This window comes from Thunnus albacares, chromosome 8, assembly GCF_914725855.1.
Source record: "Thunnus albacares chromosome 8, fThuAlb1.1, whole genome shotgun sequence".
Taxonomy (NCBI): domain Eukaryota; kingdom Metazoa; phylum Chordata; class Actinopteri; order Scombriformes; family Scombridae; genus Thunnus; species Thunnus albacares.
This window is the reverse complement of record NC_058113.1, coordinates 11,406,123-11,428,087: the sequence shown is the minus strand read 5'-3', so window position 1 is coordinate 11,428,087 and position 21,965 is coordinate 11,406,123. Positions and strand designations below refer to the sequence as shown.

The window sequence follows — 21,965 nt, the reverse complement described above, 5'->3', positions numbered from 1 at the left end:
GTTTTTTAACACTTAGGGGTCAGGACTCCGTGAATTGATACCTCATATTTATTTTAAATTTGAAAACATTGATTACCCCATGCTGTTGAAAATTTAATACTATTTCCCAAATTTGCCTGATAACTTTCTGATTGCTGGGACCTTCAGATAAAAAATGGAAAGAAAAGATGCTATGGATCTGCTTTGGATGGACGTAATCTAATGCAATCCAATACAAGAGCTCTGCCATAAATTCTACATTTACAAAGCTTATACATTTTCAGTTTTTGCTGACATTGTCAGAAAGGTGATGATTCTACTTTATGTTTATTACTGAGGTCTTAGTGGGTGGTGGTGGTGTACCCCACCTTGATATGAAAGTTTAATGTTAGTGCGGCCCACGAGTATTATATGAATGGCACTTTACTGTGTTGTGTGTGGAAGGTTCCTTTATTGCACAAGCTGGAGCTGAACAAACTGCTTGTTCCACAACAACTATGCTATTTATACAGGAAGAAAGTGCGCTGAGAATGTGCGCACCTCACGCTAGATTGTGTCGTTATTTTTGCTACACATCTTTCAGTAAAATTCAAAGGTGAATTATTAAACCTTATTAAAGCATCATTCTGCTTATTTCAGCATCATCTCTCTGTTAACGATCACTTCATTTTGTTTTGAAGCACTTTGTAAAAGTCCATTTCAACACGAGCTCTATCAATAAATCATTTATCATTCTTCTGATGTTTAATAATGATGACTGACACTTTACAGTGGTGACGGTTTGCAGAAAAATGTGATGAATTAGGGGTAAAGTCGTTTCAAATATCCACAGCAGCCGTGCGTAATGATCAGCTGTTGGAGAGCCTGTGCGTAATTCTCACTGAGGTCTGATGAGCGGAACGGACACAACTGTTGACATACAAACGGAGGTTTAAAGACCTTTACATCCATTTTTGGCTCACTGTGACAGCAAATGAGGCTCGTGTATGTGATTCCACAGTGTGTGACATTAAAAAAGTCTGGCAGATAATAATGTATGTGCATATTTCTGTAACATAATGCCACATTGTGAAGTGAATTAAAAGTTAATATATACGTTTTCATGAACACACTTATGTTTATCCGACAGAGATCATAAATACAGAGTGTAACAAAACACCGTACAGCTGATGCTGCTGTGCCACACGTCATATTTGATTTGACAACGCCGCTAGCTTCGCAGCGCTCGCTGCATCCATGGAGTCATTATACAAAATAAAAGCCAATAAATAACGCCTCGATGGCTGCATCCCACGGTTTGCAGCCATGGAGGTGCAAACCATGGGGTAATGGTGTCACACTGTCCCGGCTTCATGTTCTCCACGTTTGCTCTGCAATGATCATTTGCGGAAAGAGATTTATTCCTCGAAACATTTTACTTCATAATAAATGCCTTGTACAATAAACATTATAAAGATATTTCTTTACGATGTGTGATCTTTGATTCACTTGTTTCTATGACGACGTTTACAACAACAAAAGCACGGCGGGTAATGAACAACCCGGTAGTAGTCGCCTTTTTAGCGCCTGCTATCCTAGCCTGCGTCTGCTAAGCTTTTTTTGTGGAATACCTGATGCGGCCCAGCCTCACCGAGACTCTGCCTCCAGCGGCCCCCAGGTAATTTGAGTTTGAGACCCCTGATCTATAGCTATGTTTTGAAGCCTTGAGTTTAGCGATTTGACATTCGCCCATCTTGGATTTGCCGTCGCCATCTTTGATTTTTGGAGCCAGAAGTGACCATATTTAGACGAGAGGGTGGGGCTGACCCATTAACTGTATATTAATATTTATATATTTATATACAGCCAATGGGCTGACTCTAGCGCTCTATGCTAAGTGCTGGCTTGGTTAGCACGGTGAATTTACAGTCTATGGTTAACTGTGATAATGCTAATGCAAATGCTAATTTTAGCTAGCGAAAAACAGACTCAAAACCATTAAAACAAAATGTACTTACCGGAAAAACTGAACAGCCGACTCCTTAGAGGGTCTTTTAGTACAACTAAACAACTAAACTGAACTACAATTATTAGGCGGCCAAAATTTACTTTCATGAACACACTTGAATCTGGGGGTGCGCCCATAGACTGTTAAAAATATGGACGTAGTCACCGTGACGTCACCCATTGGTTTGGGAACTGTCCTTTTGAAGCCTCGAGTGTAGCGATTTTGACCATCGCCATCTTGGATTTGGCCGTCGCCATGTTATTTGGAGCCAGAAGAGACTGTCGCTGCCCGATTTGCATCGGGTCCCTGTTGTTGCTGCCCGATTTGCATCGCTACCCGATTTGCATCACGCATGTCCGAGCAGGTCCACCATCTTGGACAGCTAAGTACGGCAAAACCACTTGGACAAACAACATTAGAGTTGAGTTTGTCACTGCTGATCTGCGTGGTGCGTGATGCAAATCGGGCAGCGCCAGGGACCATATTTGGACGAGAGGGTGGAGCTGACCATAGCGCTCGCTGCTAGCTTGGTTAGCACGATGTATTTACAAGCCATGGTTAACAGTGATAATGCTAATGCTAATTTTCGCCAGGGAAAAACAGGCATAAAACCGTTAAAACAAAATATACTCACCGGAAAAACTGATCACCCGACTCACTGATGGGTCTTTTATTACAACTAAACACTGAAGACGACTTGTTTTAGGCGACCACAATGTTACAATTAACTTTAGTGAACTGAAAACACACTGTGAAATAGCGGCAGCTACGCCTATATGCAATGGTTACATTATGTAAGCAACGTTGTCGCCGTGGTGGTGACTTGTCAATCACATCGTAGCCACGCCCTAAAGCATATGCCGCTTTATCGTCAAATTTAAATTAAATGGGACTATACTTTACAAAATGAACATCATGCTGTATTGAAGAAGACTTGAAACTAGCGATTGAGATCATAAACTCATTAGGAAATAGTTTACTGAGGTAATAAATCAAGTGAGAAGTAGGGTCATTTTCTCATAGACTTCCATACAATCGGACTTCTTTTTGCAGCCAGTGGAGTCGCTCCTGCTGGCCATTAGAGAGAATGCAGGTTTAAAGCACTTCCGCATTGGCTTCACTTTTCAGACCCAGAGCTACCATGCCTACATGCCTTTACCTTGCTGGTAAAACTGCAACGCATTGGACGGTAAAATGTTTAGTTTGAACAACATCCATTTTGGTTATTATTCAAAGCATCCACTACAGTCTATCCATGGTTTTATTCCCAGATGATCAAATAAATAAATCAAATAGCAACAAAATGCATGGTAATTATTTTTCTTAAAAACAAGACAAGAAAAAAAATGCCACTGGGGCTCTGAGGTATTAAAATTAAGAGGCATTTCAGTCAATAAGGAGTTAATTATGGGGTTGAATTACGGAACCTAAGAGAAGGAGGTTACCTGATGGTCTGTCAAAACACATCAGTGTCATCCCATAGCAGCTCCCTGTCACACTCTCTTAAGCTATGTCAACATACAGTACTTAGCAGTCATGGCCACACTCAGCACCTCTCATTTTGCTTCTCTCTGTCTCTCACTGACACAGTATCTGCCTCTCTCTCTCCCTCAGACTCCGGATGACAACTCTCGGGGACAACAATGCTCGTAGCTTGGTGATTGATTAGAGCTTCTTTCAGCTAATTATAATTAATGCCCAGCAGGATCACATAAACCTGGCGGATGCTCCCGTTCATACACGACGCAGAGGAGATGGATAACCTTAGCTTCAAGGTTGGAGGTCAAACCCATTTCAGGAGTGACTTCTACATTAAGTATAAATGGAAAGCCATAAACCACAGTGGTCAATGGCTGTTTTTTTTAAACAAAACTCTGTTGAAGCTATCTAATTCATCTGCACTGTAATTTCAGTTGTGCAAAGGGAATCATGCCTTTTCTGTGAATTGATTTGATTCAATCAGAATCACAAGGAGTATTTAAAAGAAAGTTTTATGCATACAATTGTCCACGAAAATTCATTATAGGTAGATATACAAGCTAGTCAGTATATTTTCTCCATGGCTTCTCTTTTTCTTTAGCTTCTAGTACATGCAGCTAATTTTAATTTGCTGCTCCCAACGTATAAAATATTACACGGTCATGCTCGACCCTATGTACCCAAACCTTTGTTCCTTTGCATGCTCTAAGATCTCAGTAGGCAGGCCTCCTTGTTATACCAAGAACTAAGACAAAATCCTCAGGCAATACAGCCTTGTCTTCCCAAGCCCCTCTTTGGAGAAAACTCACAACTGCCGCTACAGTAGCTGGCTCTCTTGTGATCTCTAAATCTAGACTCAGAACTTATTTATTCTCTCTATCCTACGAGTTTCCAGTTCTTAGATTAGTTATATTATTGAACCAAATTTGCTCTTCTCATTTGATTATAATCTTGTTGTATTTTGTTCTGCGAACTGTTAAGAGATTCCTGTCCATTTTTGGTAACCGCCATTTTCTAACCCATACGTTTCATTACACTCCCATCAATTTGCATATTTTTCTTTTTTTTCTTACATGCTATGGTTTTTTAAGGTTTTTTTTCTTGTATTCTTGGAGATCTCGGTCTGCGTTTAAAACTGTTGTAGCTGTAGATAGTGAGCCACACAAATAACTTGATTACTTCCATAAACGTGCATAATAAACATCAAACTTTCACTTTCCCATGTCAATTAAAAGTAATTTCATGCTTTCAAATCCCTTTAATTGTGATAAGTCTGGGGATTTCACAACTTACTTTCCAGCCTACATTCTGTTTGGCAGCCCTGTTTTCTAACAGAATATAGGCCATGCTATAAAAGTTTCACTATAGCTCAAAAAATATGTTCTTGAGAAAATCAGTCAGTCCACATAGTCTTTCACCAGATCATACTTGAGTCAAAAACACCAAACCGCCTTCTTCTATTGATATCAACACCATACAACACACACACACACAAAACATACACATACACACCTCTTGTGACAGTAAAACAATTAAGAACTGAGTGCTCTTTTGATGAAAAACAAGCACCCCCCAGCCTCAATTTTCCTCACAAATTGACTCACCAGATGGTTGGCAGTTCAGATCCTTCTACTTCCAGATAATCTGACTTCTCCTCCATCTGAAATTCAGTGAACACCAGGGAGATGGTGTCCCCCGGATCGGCCAGGATGGTCCACTTACACTCCCCACTGCTGCCCAGGCCGCCAGCACCTCCACCTCCACCAGTGCCAGGGGAGTCACCGCTGGGGATATCAAAGCTGGAGATGAGCCCGCTGGAGCCCCTCAGGGTGCCACCGCATGTGTCCTCCGCTGTCAGTCACCAAAGAGAAAAGCGGGGTGGGGAGGGTGAGCAGTGTCTGGGTTATTTCAGAGCTGTTACTGAAAGTTCAACATGAGAAAAAAGTGGCCGCAGGCATAAAACATCTGTACCTGTCCCTTCAGATAAATGCAAACCAGAGAAAGACTGATGTGGTACTTGTGGGACCTGATGCTAGAGCTGCACAGGCCATTTAAATACATAATTGTATCTGTTTTTCACACAGCCACAGGTTGTCAAGTCCAGCATCTACAGCTAATTCCAGTGCAATTATGGATTTGCCAACAATCATAAATGTAAGATTAAAAGGTTGCTTGTGTTTTCCTCACAGTGGCGAAAACCATGAAGCATTCAGACAAGTTACAATGGGCAGAACTATTTACCAATTAATTGTGTACTAATTCTGTCACAGTTTCCCTCCGTGCAAATTTCATGTCAGAGGAAAAGTCCTAACTCTCTCTTTTGTGTCCCCCGCCCCCATCTTTTCTCTTCCCTCCATCCAAGAGCCAGTAATTCATCATTGTGTTCGCCGAGCCCCCTTATGTTTCAGGAAACAAACAAATGGTGATAAACAGGGCTTATAATGCTGTGAAATTGTATATTTTTTCCCCAATGTGGGCAGCACGGCACATCAGTTGAATGTTAATGCACTCTACCATAACAGTGGCTTGCTCTCTTTCACTCCACGTCTCTTTTCACTTCTCTCCCCCACCCTTTCTCATATCTCTCCATCTCTCTCCATTCCTCTCCTCCGAGCCTTCTCAGATCTTTCTACTATTATTCACCACCCTCCTCTCTATCCCTGTATCCGTTTTTTCTCCCCAAAGAATTCTAATGATGGCAGGGCTTTCACAGTTTTCACATCATTTAAGACTAATATGTGACACTCAGCTGTGCCAGCTGAAACCTTTGATGGCTCAGCGCTCCACTCAAGGCTGTCAGAGCTGCCAGCTTTGGAACATTCCTGTATGCTGCATTACACGATTGGTCAAGGAACAAGGAAGCGGATGTATGAAATTCAAAAGAAGATAAAGAAAAAAGGGGAAAAGAGGGGAGAGGCTGCTAGTTAGCCTGATCCATGTCCTTTGACACATTTAGCAGAAGCATAGCAATTGATCAAAGTCTTTATAGGAAGGGCAGAGATGGCAAATTGATACTGTATGAGACATCAATGATATCCACACATATATGATTCATATCAAGGGCATACTCTCATTTGAAGGCTACACCAAGGGCAGGCTTTCATTTGTTGAATGCCCCCAGCATTGTCGCAACAAAAGCACATGGAGTCATGATTTGTCTCTGGTGTAAATCATTATTTTCTCCATCTCATAAATCTTATCCTGAGTGACAAATGGTATCCTCTCAATACGTTTAAGATGACATTCCAAAAAGTGGCCAGCAGATTTGTAGAGTAATTGGCTATAGGATGAAACTAAACTGAAATTAAAGTGCTTAAGAGTCTGACCAAAGGAGCCATATCACTTTTTAACCTTGATGACAGACAGGAGGGCAGTGTAAAGTGTCCAAGGGACCATCAAGGAAAAGGGAGATGGAAAGAAGTGGTGGAAAATTGTTAGATAATGAGAGCTCGACAAGTGTAGAAGAGGAGAAAGAAAAAGACAAAATGATAAGTAGAAAGGGATGAAGAGTGGAGAGCAAATCAAGAGTGAGAGAAAAAAGACAAAAGGGTATAGAAAGTATGAGACAGAGATTGAGATAAAGAGATATGTAAGAGAGATAACAGGGATGAAGTAGAAAAGAACAAATCAAATGTCAAATTCTGCAGGATGGACTCAACATCAACACTGGTCCACTTTGAGTGACACTTCAGAATCCCCATAGGACCCCTCCTAAACTCATACAACTTAATAAGAAGTCTATAATCTGCCTTATTTTCAGCCTCCCCAAAATGGCGTATATCATCCCTCTCCTATACTCCCTGCTGATGGTGTCATTATACCAGAATTTTGATACCACATTAAAAGATAAGTCATATTTTTATAACTGCTCAAATTATACATGACTTAAAACAGAATTACAGCTTGCAGATTACATTTGGTGATTGCTATGATTATGAGTTACGTTGTGTGAGTGTTTTATGTATTTGATATTGAATGAAATTATTTAAATGGGTATTTAAATTTTTGTGAGGGTTAAAGCATACTTCCATCCTTCCACTGGTTATCAGTACATTAGTTTTGTTGACAAAGGCAGAAAAAGAGATAAGAGAACTTTTTCCCTGTTTGGATTTGGTCCTAAAAATAATGATATTTTAAAAAGGTTCTGGCATAAAAATTTTACTAAATCAGTTGGAATTTGACAGTCAAAGGCAGCTCAATGACACACAGCAACCATCTCTGTCACCATCATACAACAAATCAGAGTGAAGTTGTTTTCTTAATTTAAATATGTTTTTGACACTGTGTGAAGATTCTCACATTATTTCAAAAACTGAGATCATATTATATAAAGAGAACTCTGGCTGACATGAAGGACGATTAAATATTCATACTGACAAACAAACTCAAAGCACGGTTGCCGGTTTATTAGATACACTAATAAGTAATACAGTCCAATACAACAGCTCAGCAATAAATCCCACCTTCATGAGACATGAAACTGAACATTATAGGCTCGAAGAAGCTAGGATAATAAATTAAGAGTTGTTGACTGCGATCATTTTAGTTAGGTGTACCTAATAAACTGGCAACTAAAGTACAGTTTGGTGGTAAAATTACTGTTTTGCTAGCTGTGATTCAATTCCTCTATTACACACACAAACTAACCAAACATGTTGACGTGAAACTGCTCATTATACAGTATAATGAACTGTAATTTAATGCCATGAAACAAGTGTTTTTAATGAGTAAACTCATTTAAATATTTATATCAAGTGTTTTTAAACATGCATATTTCTCCTGACCCATGCCCTTCTCTCATTCAATTTCCAAAAACACTTTCCAAATCTGAATCTGCTAATTTTGTGTTCACCTTGCTTCCTGGCAACAATACACAGCACAAAATAAGATTTGGAACTTTACAATCATTCATTTTGGTAGTAATATATGTTCCAGCTCCATTTTTAAATGAAATCTCAAGTTTTTCATTTTACACAGTAAATGTGATGAAAACGTGGGAAAACATGGTGCAGATTTAAGACAAAACTGACCAGCAATGCATTAAATGTTTTATTGATGAATCCATCTGTTTCAGATAGCAATTAATTTGATCCAGCTAGGTATCAAAAACTTGCAGGGCTGCTTGGGATAGTGTAGCTGCAGCTGTAGTGAAGAAAGAACATGATCTTTTTCAAATCCTTAATTACTTAATCTACAGCTGGATTATCATCTAAACGCAGTAAAACAGTCAATACACTCCACACTGGCTAAGCACGCTGCTAGTTTTCAGATAGATTTTTAAAGTCAATGAAACATATTTGTACCAAAGGGAAGTCTGAACTGCTTCTGAAATACTTCACACACTAAATAGGTGAGGTATTGTCAAAATTCTCTAGTGAGAATTAAAATACTTTGGCAGAGTTTCACCTTCATGAAACAGTGAATGAGTGAATAATTTCAGACACATAAAAGAAAATTTATAATGAAAATACAATCAATGTGACCACCAGTAACCGCAGCACCAACAAAATAAAGATTATTGAACACTTGAGGAATACAAGTATAACAGGACAGATTGAAATGAGGCAGCTTTGACATCTGTCTGATGACTCCAACTGTACCGATAAACTAGTAGCTTGAAAATTATTAGCTGCCACATTAAAAGCGTGAGAGTCTGAGAAGGTCATTTAATGATATCTTAATGTGAACGTAAACATGAAACCACAAACTAAATTCACTTTTAACCATTAAAAGAGGGAATAATCTAACTAGAGACATTGGGGTTGAGATTCAGAGCTCACTCTCCTAAATATATGTGGTCAGAGTTTTTATAAACTCACTCAAAACACTATGACATTGATTTCTCATACAGTGCCACAGCACATAAGTTACTGTGAAACCCAGCAAAGTTGACCACAGGTATTTATGATGGATTATGTCACACATTGTCATCACCATGAGTATTCCATCTTAAGGATGCGATTGAACTTTATTGATCGCTTCAGGGACATTGGGCAATTTCACTCACACACACACAACCTCTGAAATTTTGTGAATTCATTCAACTCAAAGTCTGGCAGAAAAGGCGAACAGTAAATGGATTACAATCTAAAGTAACAGAATTTTCAACAGCTGGCAATGAATACTTGAAAATTCATTACAACTAAACAAGCATTTTATGCAGGCTCAATTTGCAATAGTCAGGAGAAAAATATAGTGAAAAAGAGAAGAAAGATGCTGTGCATCTGTCTGCATCGGTCTTTCAGCTCTAAGTGCTACTTCCAATTCTCTTTCAGTGTGCTGGACGTGTTGGAAGTGGTATCTGAATAGCATATTTACTGTCCACATTTTCATATTGTTACATTTGAAGTAAGGTATCTAGCACAATTATCCAGCAATCTGCGGGGCATCTGCTAGGGCCTAGGGGTATCATATGATGAAACTTGATATATAAATCAATCATAAATCTACATGCAATGGCAAGATTTAGCACTGTAGATAAGATTAAATTAAGTTAGGCCTTGAGGTGCATGCAGACAGCGAGCAGAAACCGCAGGCTGTCATGCAGCACTGTGTGTATGTTTTAGGTTTCCACTGGAAGGCACAGAGCACACACTGTTGCCACTGTGGCAAATGATACCACTGACATTATCATAGAAAAATATAAAAAAATACAGACACACATACAGGCTCCCACAAACTGTAAATAAAAATGAAAGCCCTTTTTTGTTCTTTAGATCTTTGTACACCAGGACAGAATTCAGGAAGAAATAAAAAATATCTCCTTTATGGTTTTCTCTGAAGTGGTTTCCATGATAACAGTATTTTCTGATCATCGTTGAACATCATTAAACTCAGGTGGTGGCAGCAAGAAGCCATGTGTAAATGTGTGAGTGACAGGTACAAAAGTACTGTTGTATGTAGACTGAGAATGGTGGATGAAGCTGTGGCAACTGCCTGCTGTCTGCAAGCAATTTTAAAGAGTAGTAAAAAGTAAAAAAAAAAGTAAAAAAGCTCCAAGTCTCTCTCTGGTTGTGCTATGGATTAATCACCAATAATTCAGCACAGGGCTTCCTCGAAGGCATAGGAGATTTCTACAACCACATTTAATTATAGTAACCTCACTTATTACTCATTAATGTGTCTGGAATTGTAGCCAATTAAATTGCATGAGAGAATGAGGTAGATGCTTCGTAGTCATTCATTATCATACAGACAAAGCAAAACACGTTTCTTAGTGGTTTCTTTAAGAAGCATCCATGCATGATACTGTAAATCATGAACTGGAAAACTGCTGTCTGAGGCTCAAAAACTGTTTCACAGCTTGAGAATTTTAAATGGCTTCAGCTGGATAATACCTTACAGGATCCATATATTCATATGCAGTCAAATGCTCCACAGTGTTTCGTTGGAATATAGCAGCATTTGAGGCACAGTTTGCCAACAAGGTTTAGTGACATAAAAGAGGCACTGAATGTTGGGCGATGTGTTCCTTAGCAAATCATTAGAGCATGCTCTGGATTTAAAGATGACGAAGGATCTGTCTCTTTTAAAAACGGTGGTAGTGTAAAAAAAAAAAAAAGATGGTGGTGAGGATTAGGACTGCTTTAGCTGAGCTCATTTACATCCCCAGCATCGGCAATCTAATGCTACTTGAGGAGGGATTAAGCCTCTCTCCCCCTGACTTTGATCAGATATACAACACTTGTCTTTCTACTTAGAAATATTCACCCTCAAGGATAGAAGAGAATGAACTTATGTATAATTTTCTACACTACCCCAGGTTTTTCCTTTGTAATAATCCCCGTGTTAATGCAAAGGCAGTGACTACGTCTACAGTAAGTCCCTCATTTGCTCAGCTGCAAGTCATGTTAAACATTGATAGGGTTGAGGGATATTAAAGAGATCTGAAATTGGTGCAGAGATGCAATACATATTGCATCATGCATATTTCTTGGGGTCATTTCATTATGTGACCATCTCTCCATAATTTCAGGTTTTAAATGAATTATCAGTAGAGGAAGATTCAGTGAGCAATATGACACCACAGCACCAATCACAATGCTACATAAGAGTATGGGATTTGGGCATTTTATTTTTTTATATAACATGTAATAATCCTCACATCATTGTATAAGTCTTCTGAAATCAATGAATATTGAATATGGAGGCCCACATTGGAGATGTTATTCTTCATCCAAAAGCTATTAAAATGTTGCCTGTTTTCACACTTGTGAATTTAATGTAAGGATGGCAGTAGCTTGGTGAAGAGCTATTTTCATATCCATTCTAACTGGGGAGGACGACTTTGCACTCACTTGGACTGAAAAACCTTACAAAAGGCAAGTGGGAAAGTCACATTTTCATATATTAATTCTTTATTTCTGTGGCAGAGAGTTGAAAAGGCACTGCAGAGAAAATTGTGTGTTTACTCCTGTCACAGACATGGAAATATTTTTAAGGAGCATAGTTTTTCTGTGGCCTAATTTTCTTATTCTGTTGAATAGTGGCTGGCAGCAAGAATGACAGTGTGTCAATAGAACATATTCTCATGTTACCACGCTGTCCCTGTTTGCTGTCTCGCTTCCTGCTTTAATGAATGTCCAGAGACTATTTAGATGGAAAGAATCGACATGGGTTCCTGGGAGGGGCAGTAGCAACTCACGATTAGAATAGTCATTAATTCTCCATCTTGCTGCCTTTCTGCTTGGAGTCTGATGTTTTTATGTCAACCATTCAGTCTGTTTGACTCTTAACTTATACCATCCCCACACTTCTATCTACTTACCTCTCTCTGTCTCTGTATCTGAACCTTTGAGCTTCTATTTTTGCCTTTCAGAGAGGCAGTGACACAGGATAAGTATGTTTGTGGTTGATCTAAATGAGCTAACCCCTGGCATTAATATGGCTTTACAGTAACTGTATGTTTACTACAGAATTATTATAGAATTACTAGAACCATTGATATAGTAGACATAAAAGCTGACATAAATCCTCCTTTTCTCAATATTAGAGATAATTAAACATAATGGTAGTGAGAGACCAACTGAAGAAAATAAATACTATACAATTGACTATAATTATTAACTACTGACACTTTGACTTTATAGTCTTTGTGTTGTACCTCCAGGGTAAACACTGCAGTGACAACTTTTAATTGAATGAAAGTTGACAGCTCTGTCCAGCAAATATACTTATATTAAATCTGATAATACTGCTCAAATTGGGTTGAACACTGCTTAATTATCCTGCTTTAAATACAGGCTTGTATGGGAAATTGGTATTGTCTATCTCCCTGCATGTTTTTCTTTTCATACACACACAAATACTTTACAAACTCAGTGGACTTTGGAAGTGGGAAGAGGACAGGGAAGAGAATTGGGAAAAAGATGAAAGAGAGCAAGGGGGTAACAAAAGGAGGTGACTGGTTGAGGGACTGAGGTATTGGGAGACGATGGGGGGTTGACGGTGGATTGTGGAGAGATTTTGTGTTGCTGTGTGTTTACTGCGAAACAATCGGTGATGAGCAGAAAGGGCAGGATCTCTGAGGAAATAAGATCAAAGGACCATCTGCCCACATACAGGAGCCGGGCCGGATTTAGACGAGGGAGAGAGTGGCTCAAGCAGTGCCCAGGCCTGAAAAGGAGTGATGTTTCTGGCCCGTGGCAATAGAGGCTAACACCATCCTTAAATGGAAAGCAACCCTCCATCTGCAGCTTTTTGTTTCCTCCAAGCTTGCCATTTCTCAAACATATGCTGAACCATTTTCTTTTTGCTGTGCTTTGCACTGTAGAATGAGTTGGCATGAGCAAATTTGCTCTGCTGGCTTTGGGATTGCTTAGGATTGTATATTAAGATGGGAGGGAGAGATCTTTGACTCCTCTTAGTATATCCTCTCTCTGTTTAGATGACTTTGCACATTGTAGCGTGAGGACTTTACCAGCATCATAATGTACTAATTCTTTCAATTTAGTCATGTAGTTATTCCCTGCTTTTCATCTTGATAAAGAAAACTATAAGTTCAATTTGATTAAAGGAAGACACAAGTGAAAATACACACAGACCTACTCCAAAGATTTCCATACTGTACATTTTTTTATTTTGGATTAAATAAATCCTTGTTAGGTCAGTTCTTCAAGTTTGATAAGGCTATTTCAGTATGCAGCAGTAAGATAAAACTATTGTGTTAGATTGGAAGGAAATGATCTGTATGGAAACATGGCTAATGATAGTTTATTTGTCCATGTCGTTGCTGTCTATAAATAACAAAAATAACTATCATGGATTTCCCTCAACGGTTATTTTTACATGAGTACTTATCTGGAAGGCACATTCCTGTTTGTGTACTCATCATGACAAATTTTCACAGTCAGTCTTGAACCTACAGAAACTGTAGCAATACTGATTAATTAGTACTACATTAAGCTTTCTTTGAGTCCCTACCTGCTGTGCACATACGTATCAATACGTATCAGTGTGATGACAGGTTTAATCTTAACACAGCAAGCGATAAACAGCATGGCATGAAGAGCACTACAGTAGTCTGTCATTCATCGATCAGCTGTCATAAGGAAACCATGATTATACTGTAGTGTCTTCTTCACTCTCTGTGTTCAAAAGATGTTGAGCAAAAGAGCTTGCTGAGACAAATTGCCTATGTACAGCATCTTTAAGGGTTCAAGTCCTGGTCAACACAGTATTTTTTAATGCTGTAAGAAGATTGTGAGGTAAAAGTGAAGCATAAACCATTCTGACAGTATCAAAATGTCAGAAAATTAAATGTATTACACCTCAAGCAATGCAAACTCTAAACTTTTTAAAATATCTTAATACCGTAAACTGATCTTGGCTTTTGCTTTAGGTTCATATACAATATGTTACATAATGGTATTTTTCAGTGTGTGAAAATTAAATAGTTACAGTTTTCTACCACATACAGTAAAACTAAAGCCATTCATGTACAAGCAGTCCCAGCATATTCATCCTGCCAGGCAAGATGAAAAGGCACACAGTAAAGTTTGCAGTTGCACATGTTCCAGGTCTAATGTGACAAATCCCTCAGACCAGCCTACCTATATTTTCAAGGTGCTGCTGTTCTATGTCATGGACAATGCTTATGGAACATGTGAGTAACCACTAATGACTAAAAGTGAGGTTGTATTTACTTTTTACTGTGCATATTCAGATAAAAATAATGCCTAAGTCTTGTTGCTCATGTGGCCTGGTGTTGGTACCCATGAAATGTAAGAGGAGAGGCAACTATGACCTCAGTAAACCAGCAGTAGAAAACAGATCATCACATCAAAAAAAAACTTTGTCAAGATTTGATCAGAAAAACCTATATGCATTCAAAATCTCCTACTCCACAAGAGTTAAAGTACAGCTCCAATGGAGCTGCAAAAATGTGGTACATGTACCACTGCTGCTTACTGTACAACATTAATGTATTTAAGATACTTGCTCTACAGGAATAAATATTTAATCAACCTTTAGAGCCACGAAGGCTCTAATCAACTTCTTCAGCATGATTGAAATGATTCCACCCCATCAGATTGCAGCAATATATATATATATATATATATATATATATATATATATATATATATATATGCACCAGTCACCCAGTCACATAGTCATCAAACTGTCAATCATTAAAAAGCAATTAACTCTAAGCAATTAATGCTAATCAAATGACAAGAGGACAAAACAAACCAATCACCTCCTCATTTTAAATTTCTTGGGGGGACCAAGAAGTAAGTAGATAACATCAAGTATTCTCTATAGACACAATGTACAGCCGGGAGAAAAAGTTAGCTTAAAACAGATAACTCATACAGTTAATAATGATTATTTTCAGTGATAAAACATCCTCACCTCTGCAGATTGGCACAGGGAAGTCCCACAACGACACACCAGCTGCATTGGTGACACAGGTGAGGAGTGAATGTCCGTCCAGGACATAACCAGTGACGCACCGATAGCGGATCTTGTCACCTACGTTGAACTGAGTTCCATTCAGTATGCCTTTCGATGGAACTCCCGGGTTTCCACATGAGCTGCTTCTGAGCTCTGAAAAATGGGAAGAGAATATATCACTGTTAACAGGACTAGGTCAAAACCTATTATATGACTGGACTATGTATGAAATGCTAGAGGGCTTTTAATTTGAAACGATGGATACAGGAAGTGGCAACACTCGGCCAACTGATGAAGTTCCACCATTGGTCGGCCTGTAACTTCATAACTCAGTCATTCAGGGACAGACTTTCACATTTATAGGGCTGGCCCACTGCGGTCCAGCCAAAATGATGGAAATGTGACTTAGATTTATCAGTATACAAATGATTAAAGCAATTTTTACAACTCAAGTTTAATTTTGGCTACATAAAAGATTTCTAAGTTATGTTGGACATTGTTAGTAATAATGGCCACATTGCTAGCTCAGCGCAAGCCTAAGTTTTATGCCATTGCTATCTACAGTAGATGCTTATGACTGAAGAGCTTAAATGGATATGGGAAGATGATAAAATTCACTGCCCGTACAGTGCTGAAGTGCGGCACTGGTGTCATACCCATTAGATTAAAAGACCACTAAGTAAGATAAATCTACAGCTGCAACTGCAATGAGAGGCAGGGAAAAACAAGTGCATTAGCACAATGTACAAGAAAATAAAAACCAAGGAAGGAAGGAAGAAATGATAGAAGGACAGGAAAAGGGGGCTACCGCTGCAGACTATAATCATTTTGCTGTACGCTTTCGAATGGCCATTTTGCTTTATAGCAGGGGTAGAAGTCATATCATTTTCATAAATTCAAGGGTGTAAAAATCCTCATTACAAAAAACATCACAGCACTGATTGTACATTAGACTTTCAACTTTTGTAGAGCACCTATTATCAGTGAGACATGTGAAATGACCTCTGTTGACATGGATCTTATGTTCTGCATATTACTTACTAATTGTTTTTCATTTGTGTTCCCAAACAAATAACATTTTTGCGACACACCTTTTTACTTTAACTCTGGAAAAAGGTGACAATATGGTGAAATCAGCAATAAGCATGTACATTACCAGAACGACAGGAACATTTTTAGCCATGCTAGCAGTCGGCCTCTAGTCTCTCCAGACTGAAATATCTCAACAACTATTGGACAGATTGCCATGAATTTTGTGGAGACATTGGTTCCCAGAAAATTAATTCTAATAATTTTGGTAATCCCCTGTCTTTTCCTCCTGGCAGTTTGACCTCTTAGAAGGGTGACATTTTTAGTTGTTATTGAAATGTTTCCACAACTATTGGTTGTATTGCCATGAAATTTGGTAGAGGTATTTATGTTCCTCACAGGATGAATTGTAATAACTTTGGTTATCACTTTTCATCAAGCATCATCATCAGGTTAAAATTTCAACATGTCCAATTATTTAATGTCCGACATTGACATCATACCTGCAAAACTAATGACATTCCCATCAGCCTCAGCTGTAATTTGTATTTAGAGCTAATTAACTAATGTTATAGCTGCTAAACATCAACATACTAGCACTGACACTTGACACTGTAAGCATGTTGGCATGTTGATCTTACCGTTAAGCTCATACCACTGATGTTGTCCAAGTACAGCCTCACAGAGTTGCTAGCATGGTCAAAACTTTATGTCTACAATTTCTGTTGTCTATCTATCATTTACTGCTGATGACCATTCATAGACATAGAGTCCAGGACTGTGACAGAACTACAGTAACAATGAAAAATAATAGAACTTCGAGAAAATTATTATTCTCATGCTCATTTCCAACTCTATATTTTTATTCTGGGACTCCACTAGAGTAGCTTTGCATGATTCACAGTTCAAAAAACTCCTTATTTATCTCATACTGGCCTTTTATGCAGCCCCTCATTTCAACCTCTGTCTCTAACGGCAGTTTTAGATCCTGTCTCTTTAAGGCCCCCCTCCTGATGAGTCTACTCTTTTCTGATTGACCAGATTCAGGAAGCCTGTACAGGGGCAGCATGTATCAGAGTTGTGTTAAGTTATTGCTTATGAAAGCCCAACATTTCCTGCTTTTGCTGCTTCATATTAAAACCTTTTAAATTAATAAATAATGGGAGACTTTTACTGTGAAGAATTTACAGGAAATGAAACGTGTTCCTCACTGAATTAGTGGAACAGCACTAAAAAACAGTTGGCACAACAACATATGGAGATATGTGGAGCTCTTTGTTCAGAGGAACAGTTAGAAACAACACAGGGAGGAATAGAACAAGCAGAAACAATGGTTACGATATCGTAACCCTAGTTCTATAAGGAGAGGTGGAACCCTCTACTGGACTCTATGGGTAATACTCTTCTCCAATCACATACACCCAATCACCCACTGAAATTTGCATGTATGGAGCTGGCCAATCAGGACCTACTGTCTCAAACAGTATAAAAAGCAGCATCTTGCTGCAGCTCCCATCCTGAAACCACTTCAGCGGGCAGCATAGGAGCGGCAGGGTCCATACATAGAGGGCTCGGCCTGTGCTTATAAAACTAGGGTAACAATATCACAACCTTAGTTCTACCTCACACAGGCTCTACCCTCTACTGGACTCTATGGGTACAGTAGGCGGAGCCTGATCAGGCTGCCTCACTGAGCCTAACTGGCTATAGGTTAGGTTGCCGTGGCCCTGCTACTGCTTTATAATCCCAGCTGCTTAAGGGGAGCAGTAGGGGACCCAACCCAACCCAGTAACATGAACATGAACTGGGTGTTACCATGGCCTAATCTCCCAGGGGTCACAAATCATACAACAGATACCCTACACACCTCATTCCCCGAGTCATCTTGGATCACAGGAGAATGCAGGTCTAGAGAGGGGTCAGGTGTACCACACCTGACACTCACACCACCCTTGTCACAAGTCCTATGGATAGGTTCGGTCTGGGAGTAGCATGCTGTGATCACCACAAAGCAGCAAACAGCTGGAGTGAACCAACAGGGCACATAATTCACTCATTCTCTTAGCTGAGGTCAGCACAAGCAGCAAAGCTGTCTTGAATGACAACACCTTCAGAGAGGAGCGCTCCAGAGGCTGATGAGGGCCTTGAGCAACAACGGTTGTTCCCACTGGGGGGCAGAGACACGCATCACCAGGACTTGTCTCCTAACCCCCCCTAGGAAATGTTTCACGAGGGTGTGGGCGAAGACAGGTCTATTGCCAAAGCCCTCATGACAGGAGGAAATGGCTGCTGCATACACTTTGATAGTGGCATGAGACAGCCCCTTTTCCACCAGATACTGTGAAAGGAGATAACCTCTCTCACTTCACATGACAGGGGGTCTAATAATAATAATAATAATAATAATAATAATAATAATAATAATAATAATAATAATAATAATAATAATAATAATAATAATAATACATTTTATTTATATAGCACAATTCATGCATAAAATTCAACATAATTTAACAAAAAAACCCAGATAGCAACTATAAAAAAAGCAAAAAACAACAAAAAAACCCATCAGATTAAAACTTAAAGCTTCAGGAGAAAGCAGCGGTGAAAAGATGTGTCTTTAGATTTCATTTGAAAGTGTCAACAGATTTAGAGCAACTCAGACCCTCAGGCAGACTGTTCCAGAGTTTGGGGCATAATTAACAAAGGCTGCCTCCCCGTGTCTTTTCTCCTTTCCCCACACCAGCGCTGGAATCCCAACCACTTTGCTTTGTAGCAAGCAATGGTGGATCCTTTTCTCGCCACCTGGATGGTCTGCACCACTTGTGCAGACAGTCCAGCCCGCATCAGCCTGTCCCTCTCAGGAGCCGAGCCTGGAGAGCTAAGCCCAATATGGGCAGCATGCCTATCGAGAACGCGTCCTCGGGTGGAGCCCCCCACACTTGGGGAATGGACCAGGGCTGGACCGCCAACATCTGGGTCATCTCTGTGTACCATGGCACGGAACAGCGGTCTGGGGCTATCAGGATGACCGACAGCCACTCTTGTCTCACTCACTCCAGCAGAGGAGGAATGAAACGAAGAGGAGGAAAGACGTAAAGCAGCCTCCTTGGCCATGGCATGTGTGCAAACCTGTCAACCCTCAGTTGTAGATCAGTCCACACCTAGGGGGGTCCACTTTTGCTCTCCAGAACCACTTCCAAATCTGCTGCACCACCTTTGAGTGCAGCACCCACTCATTTGCCAGAGGGTTGCTTCTTGACATGAGGTCAGCATCCCTGTCTCTCAGAGACAGGAGGTGTTCTGAGGTCTACACACCACCCATCGCTCTTCCCAGACAGGTGCCCCCCACCCCATCAGGGATGTATCTGTGAACACTGCAATGTAGTAGGTCACTTAACCCAGTGGTGTCCCCGTTGATAGATGCTGTGGGGACCCCCAATAATTCAGGTCCTCCTGCACTGATAGGGGAACATTCACCAAGCGGTGCTTGTGCCCCTGGGATCCAAGCGCAGGCTGGCAAACCACCGTGCAGGTGGTGCATGTACAGGAGCCCCAGTGGAACAACTAACTGGATGGCCAGCTGGTTGGTTGAACACATTCAACACATCTTACATATATTTCTTTCCTCCATTTCACCACCATAACACAATCTCTGTCAGAATTATCCTGCCCATGTCCAGCCTGCACAAAATGTATCAGCAAGGCTTTTATTTCAAGCTACAGTACAGGATAATAATACATCATCAACTTCTTTTTGCATCAGCAGTTAAAAATAAGTGTTAACTATTCAGCTTGAAGGTAGCATTTAGTCTGACCCAGTTTACATCACTGAACATAAACTGGGTCTAAACACCTGTGTGAGTAACAATGCATAATAATGGTCTTAGATCCTTTGGCTATTCACAGTAAAAACTGCATCAAAACACTTAAGTAAATCACGTCTTTTCCATCATTGCCTCAAGGATTTGGAATATGAAATCAACCTGAACAAGGGGGTTTGGCTTGTAAAACCACTTATTTGTCGAGCAAATAAAGTCTTTCCAAAGAGGTTATATTTAGTTTTAAAAATGTATATTTGTATTAATGATGCTATATATTTTTTGTATCTACACTACAGTACAAACAAGTTTCTAATTGTGGAGTTACTGTTTCTGAATTCCTTACATATGGGTTCTGTATTTACCTGAACCAGTATGACACTTGTGAGCTCAATTTGCAACTAAGAATAATTAAGAAATGAAGTGATGGCATTTCACTAACAATTCTCTTAACATAGGGCACAGGTAAATATTTCACATAAGCTATATCTGTCAATTCTGGTAAAAAAAACACATCCACACGTAAATCAAAACAATATAAATCAGCACAGATAGCCACACTGTCTTAATTTTAGCATTAAAAATATATTTACATTGTTCAAGACACACTTGGGTAATCTTTATAATAATAAACACTGCATAACTGGATTTGTGGGTAATGATCAATACAACCCAATTAGTCTGATCATATCCAGACTTGTCCTGTTGATAGGAAATGTAAAACTTCCTTCCATCCTACAGCTCGTGACGGATCATGCAGTCAAGTTAAATTATTGTTTTTGATATGTGCCATCTGTTTTTGACTAATTATTCTAACTGGCAAGCCAGGAAACAAGAGGCCATTTTCCACTAACATGAACTGAGTGTCAGATGGATGTATGGATTGATGGATAGACAAATACAGAGAGAGAGAGAGAGAGAGAGAGAGAGAGAGAGAGAAAGAGAGAGACAGAAGGCGAGGGAGGGAGAGGTGGTGGGGTGAATTTGAAACTCTGATCCCGAAGTTGATTTCATTGAAAGACACATCTCTGAAGTCATGTTTTCTAATGTTAATTTCCAGGAATCATGTTTTGTAATCCAATTACTGATCCACTTCACACTGCAGATGCTCATATACACATTCCTCATATGTATGATCTCTGATGAATGCCATATAAATCATCAGCATCAACTGCCGGCTGTTTATGTTTATGAGCAAAATTAAATACCAACAGACTGCCTCGGGAATAAGGCAGGGGGAAAGGGGGCCTCAGCGCATGTGTGATTTCTTTTTTAATCAACTAAAGAAAGTGTTGACTAACACAGGTCCAATTGTTTAATTCCTAAACAGACCTAATACCGCTAATATAGTGACCATATTAGCCTGACATTCTAATCTAACCACAAAAACAATATCAGATAACATAAAACAAGATACACTTAATTTCAAAATCCTATGGGTAGCGCTTTAGGATGATGGGAGCTGAGGTTCTGTTTGGCTTTCTTACATTTTTTTTTTACCATTTATATTAAAACAAAGCCCCTTACAAATGAATCTATAATAATAAAACAATAAGACAGTAAAATATGTACTATGAGCGTATGATCAATACTATATTTCTATTTTATTTTTATTTGCAGCACTTCAACAACTAACTAACAACGATATAGAAAGAAAATTAATGACTGGCAGCCTTTATGACATGTTTTGTGAGAGAGGTGCCAATGAGGGGATGATGAAGACCTTGCCAGGCACCTAATGATAGCTGACACAATTGACATCTGTTCAGTGCAGG

The 21,965-nt window shown here is 39.4% G+C and overlaps 1 protein-coding gene and 1 long non-coding RNA gene across 8 annotated transcripts in view; one reads left to right on the top strand and one right to left on the bottom strand.

The window, feature by feature from the left end:
* LOC122986830 (CUB and sushi domain-containing protein 3-like) overlaps positions 1-21,965 on the bottom strand; it is a 235,381-nt gene that overhangs the window by 173,957 nt on the left and 39,459 nt on the right. For 5 of the 7 annotated variants that reach the window (XM_044358248.1, XM_044358249.1, XM_044358251.1 and 2 more), the window contains exons 4-5: positions 15,299-15,493; positions 5,050-5,296 (exon numbers count right to left, since the gene is read on the bottom strand). In XM_044358248.1, coding sequence (XP_044214183.1) covers positions 5,050-5,296; positions 15,299-15,493 — 442 coding nt within the window. Of the gene's footprint in view, positions 1-1,976; positions 2,385-2,600; positions 2,635-5,049; positions 5,297-15,298; positions 15,494-21,965 lie in introns of those variants that run through there. The other 2 variants (XM_044358254.1, XM_044358253.1) reach the window with 2 other exon arrangements.
* Positions 1,486-5,198, top strand: LOC122986835. Its single transcript, XR_006404397.1, has 3 exons — positions 1,486-1,636; positions 3,581-3,741; positions 5,117-5,198. It is a non-coding gene; the product is annotated as an uncharacterized LOC122986835 (long non-coding RNA).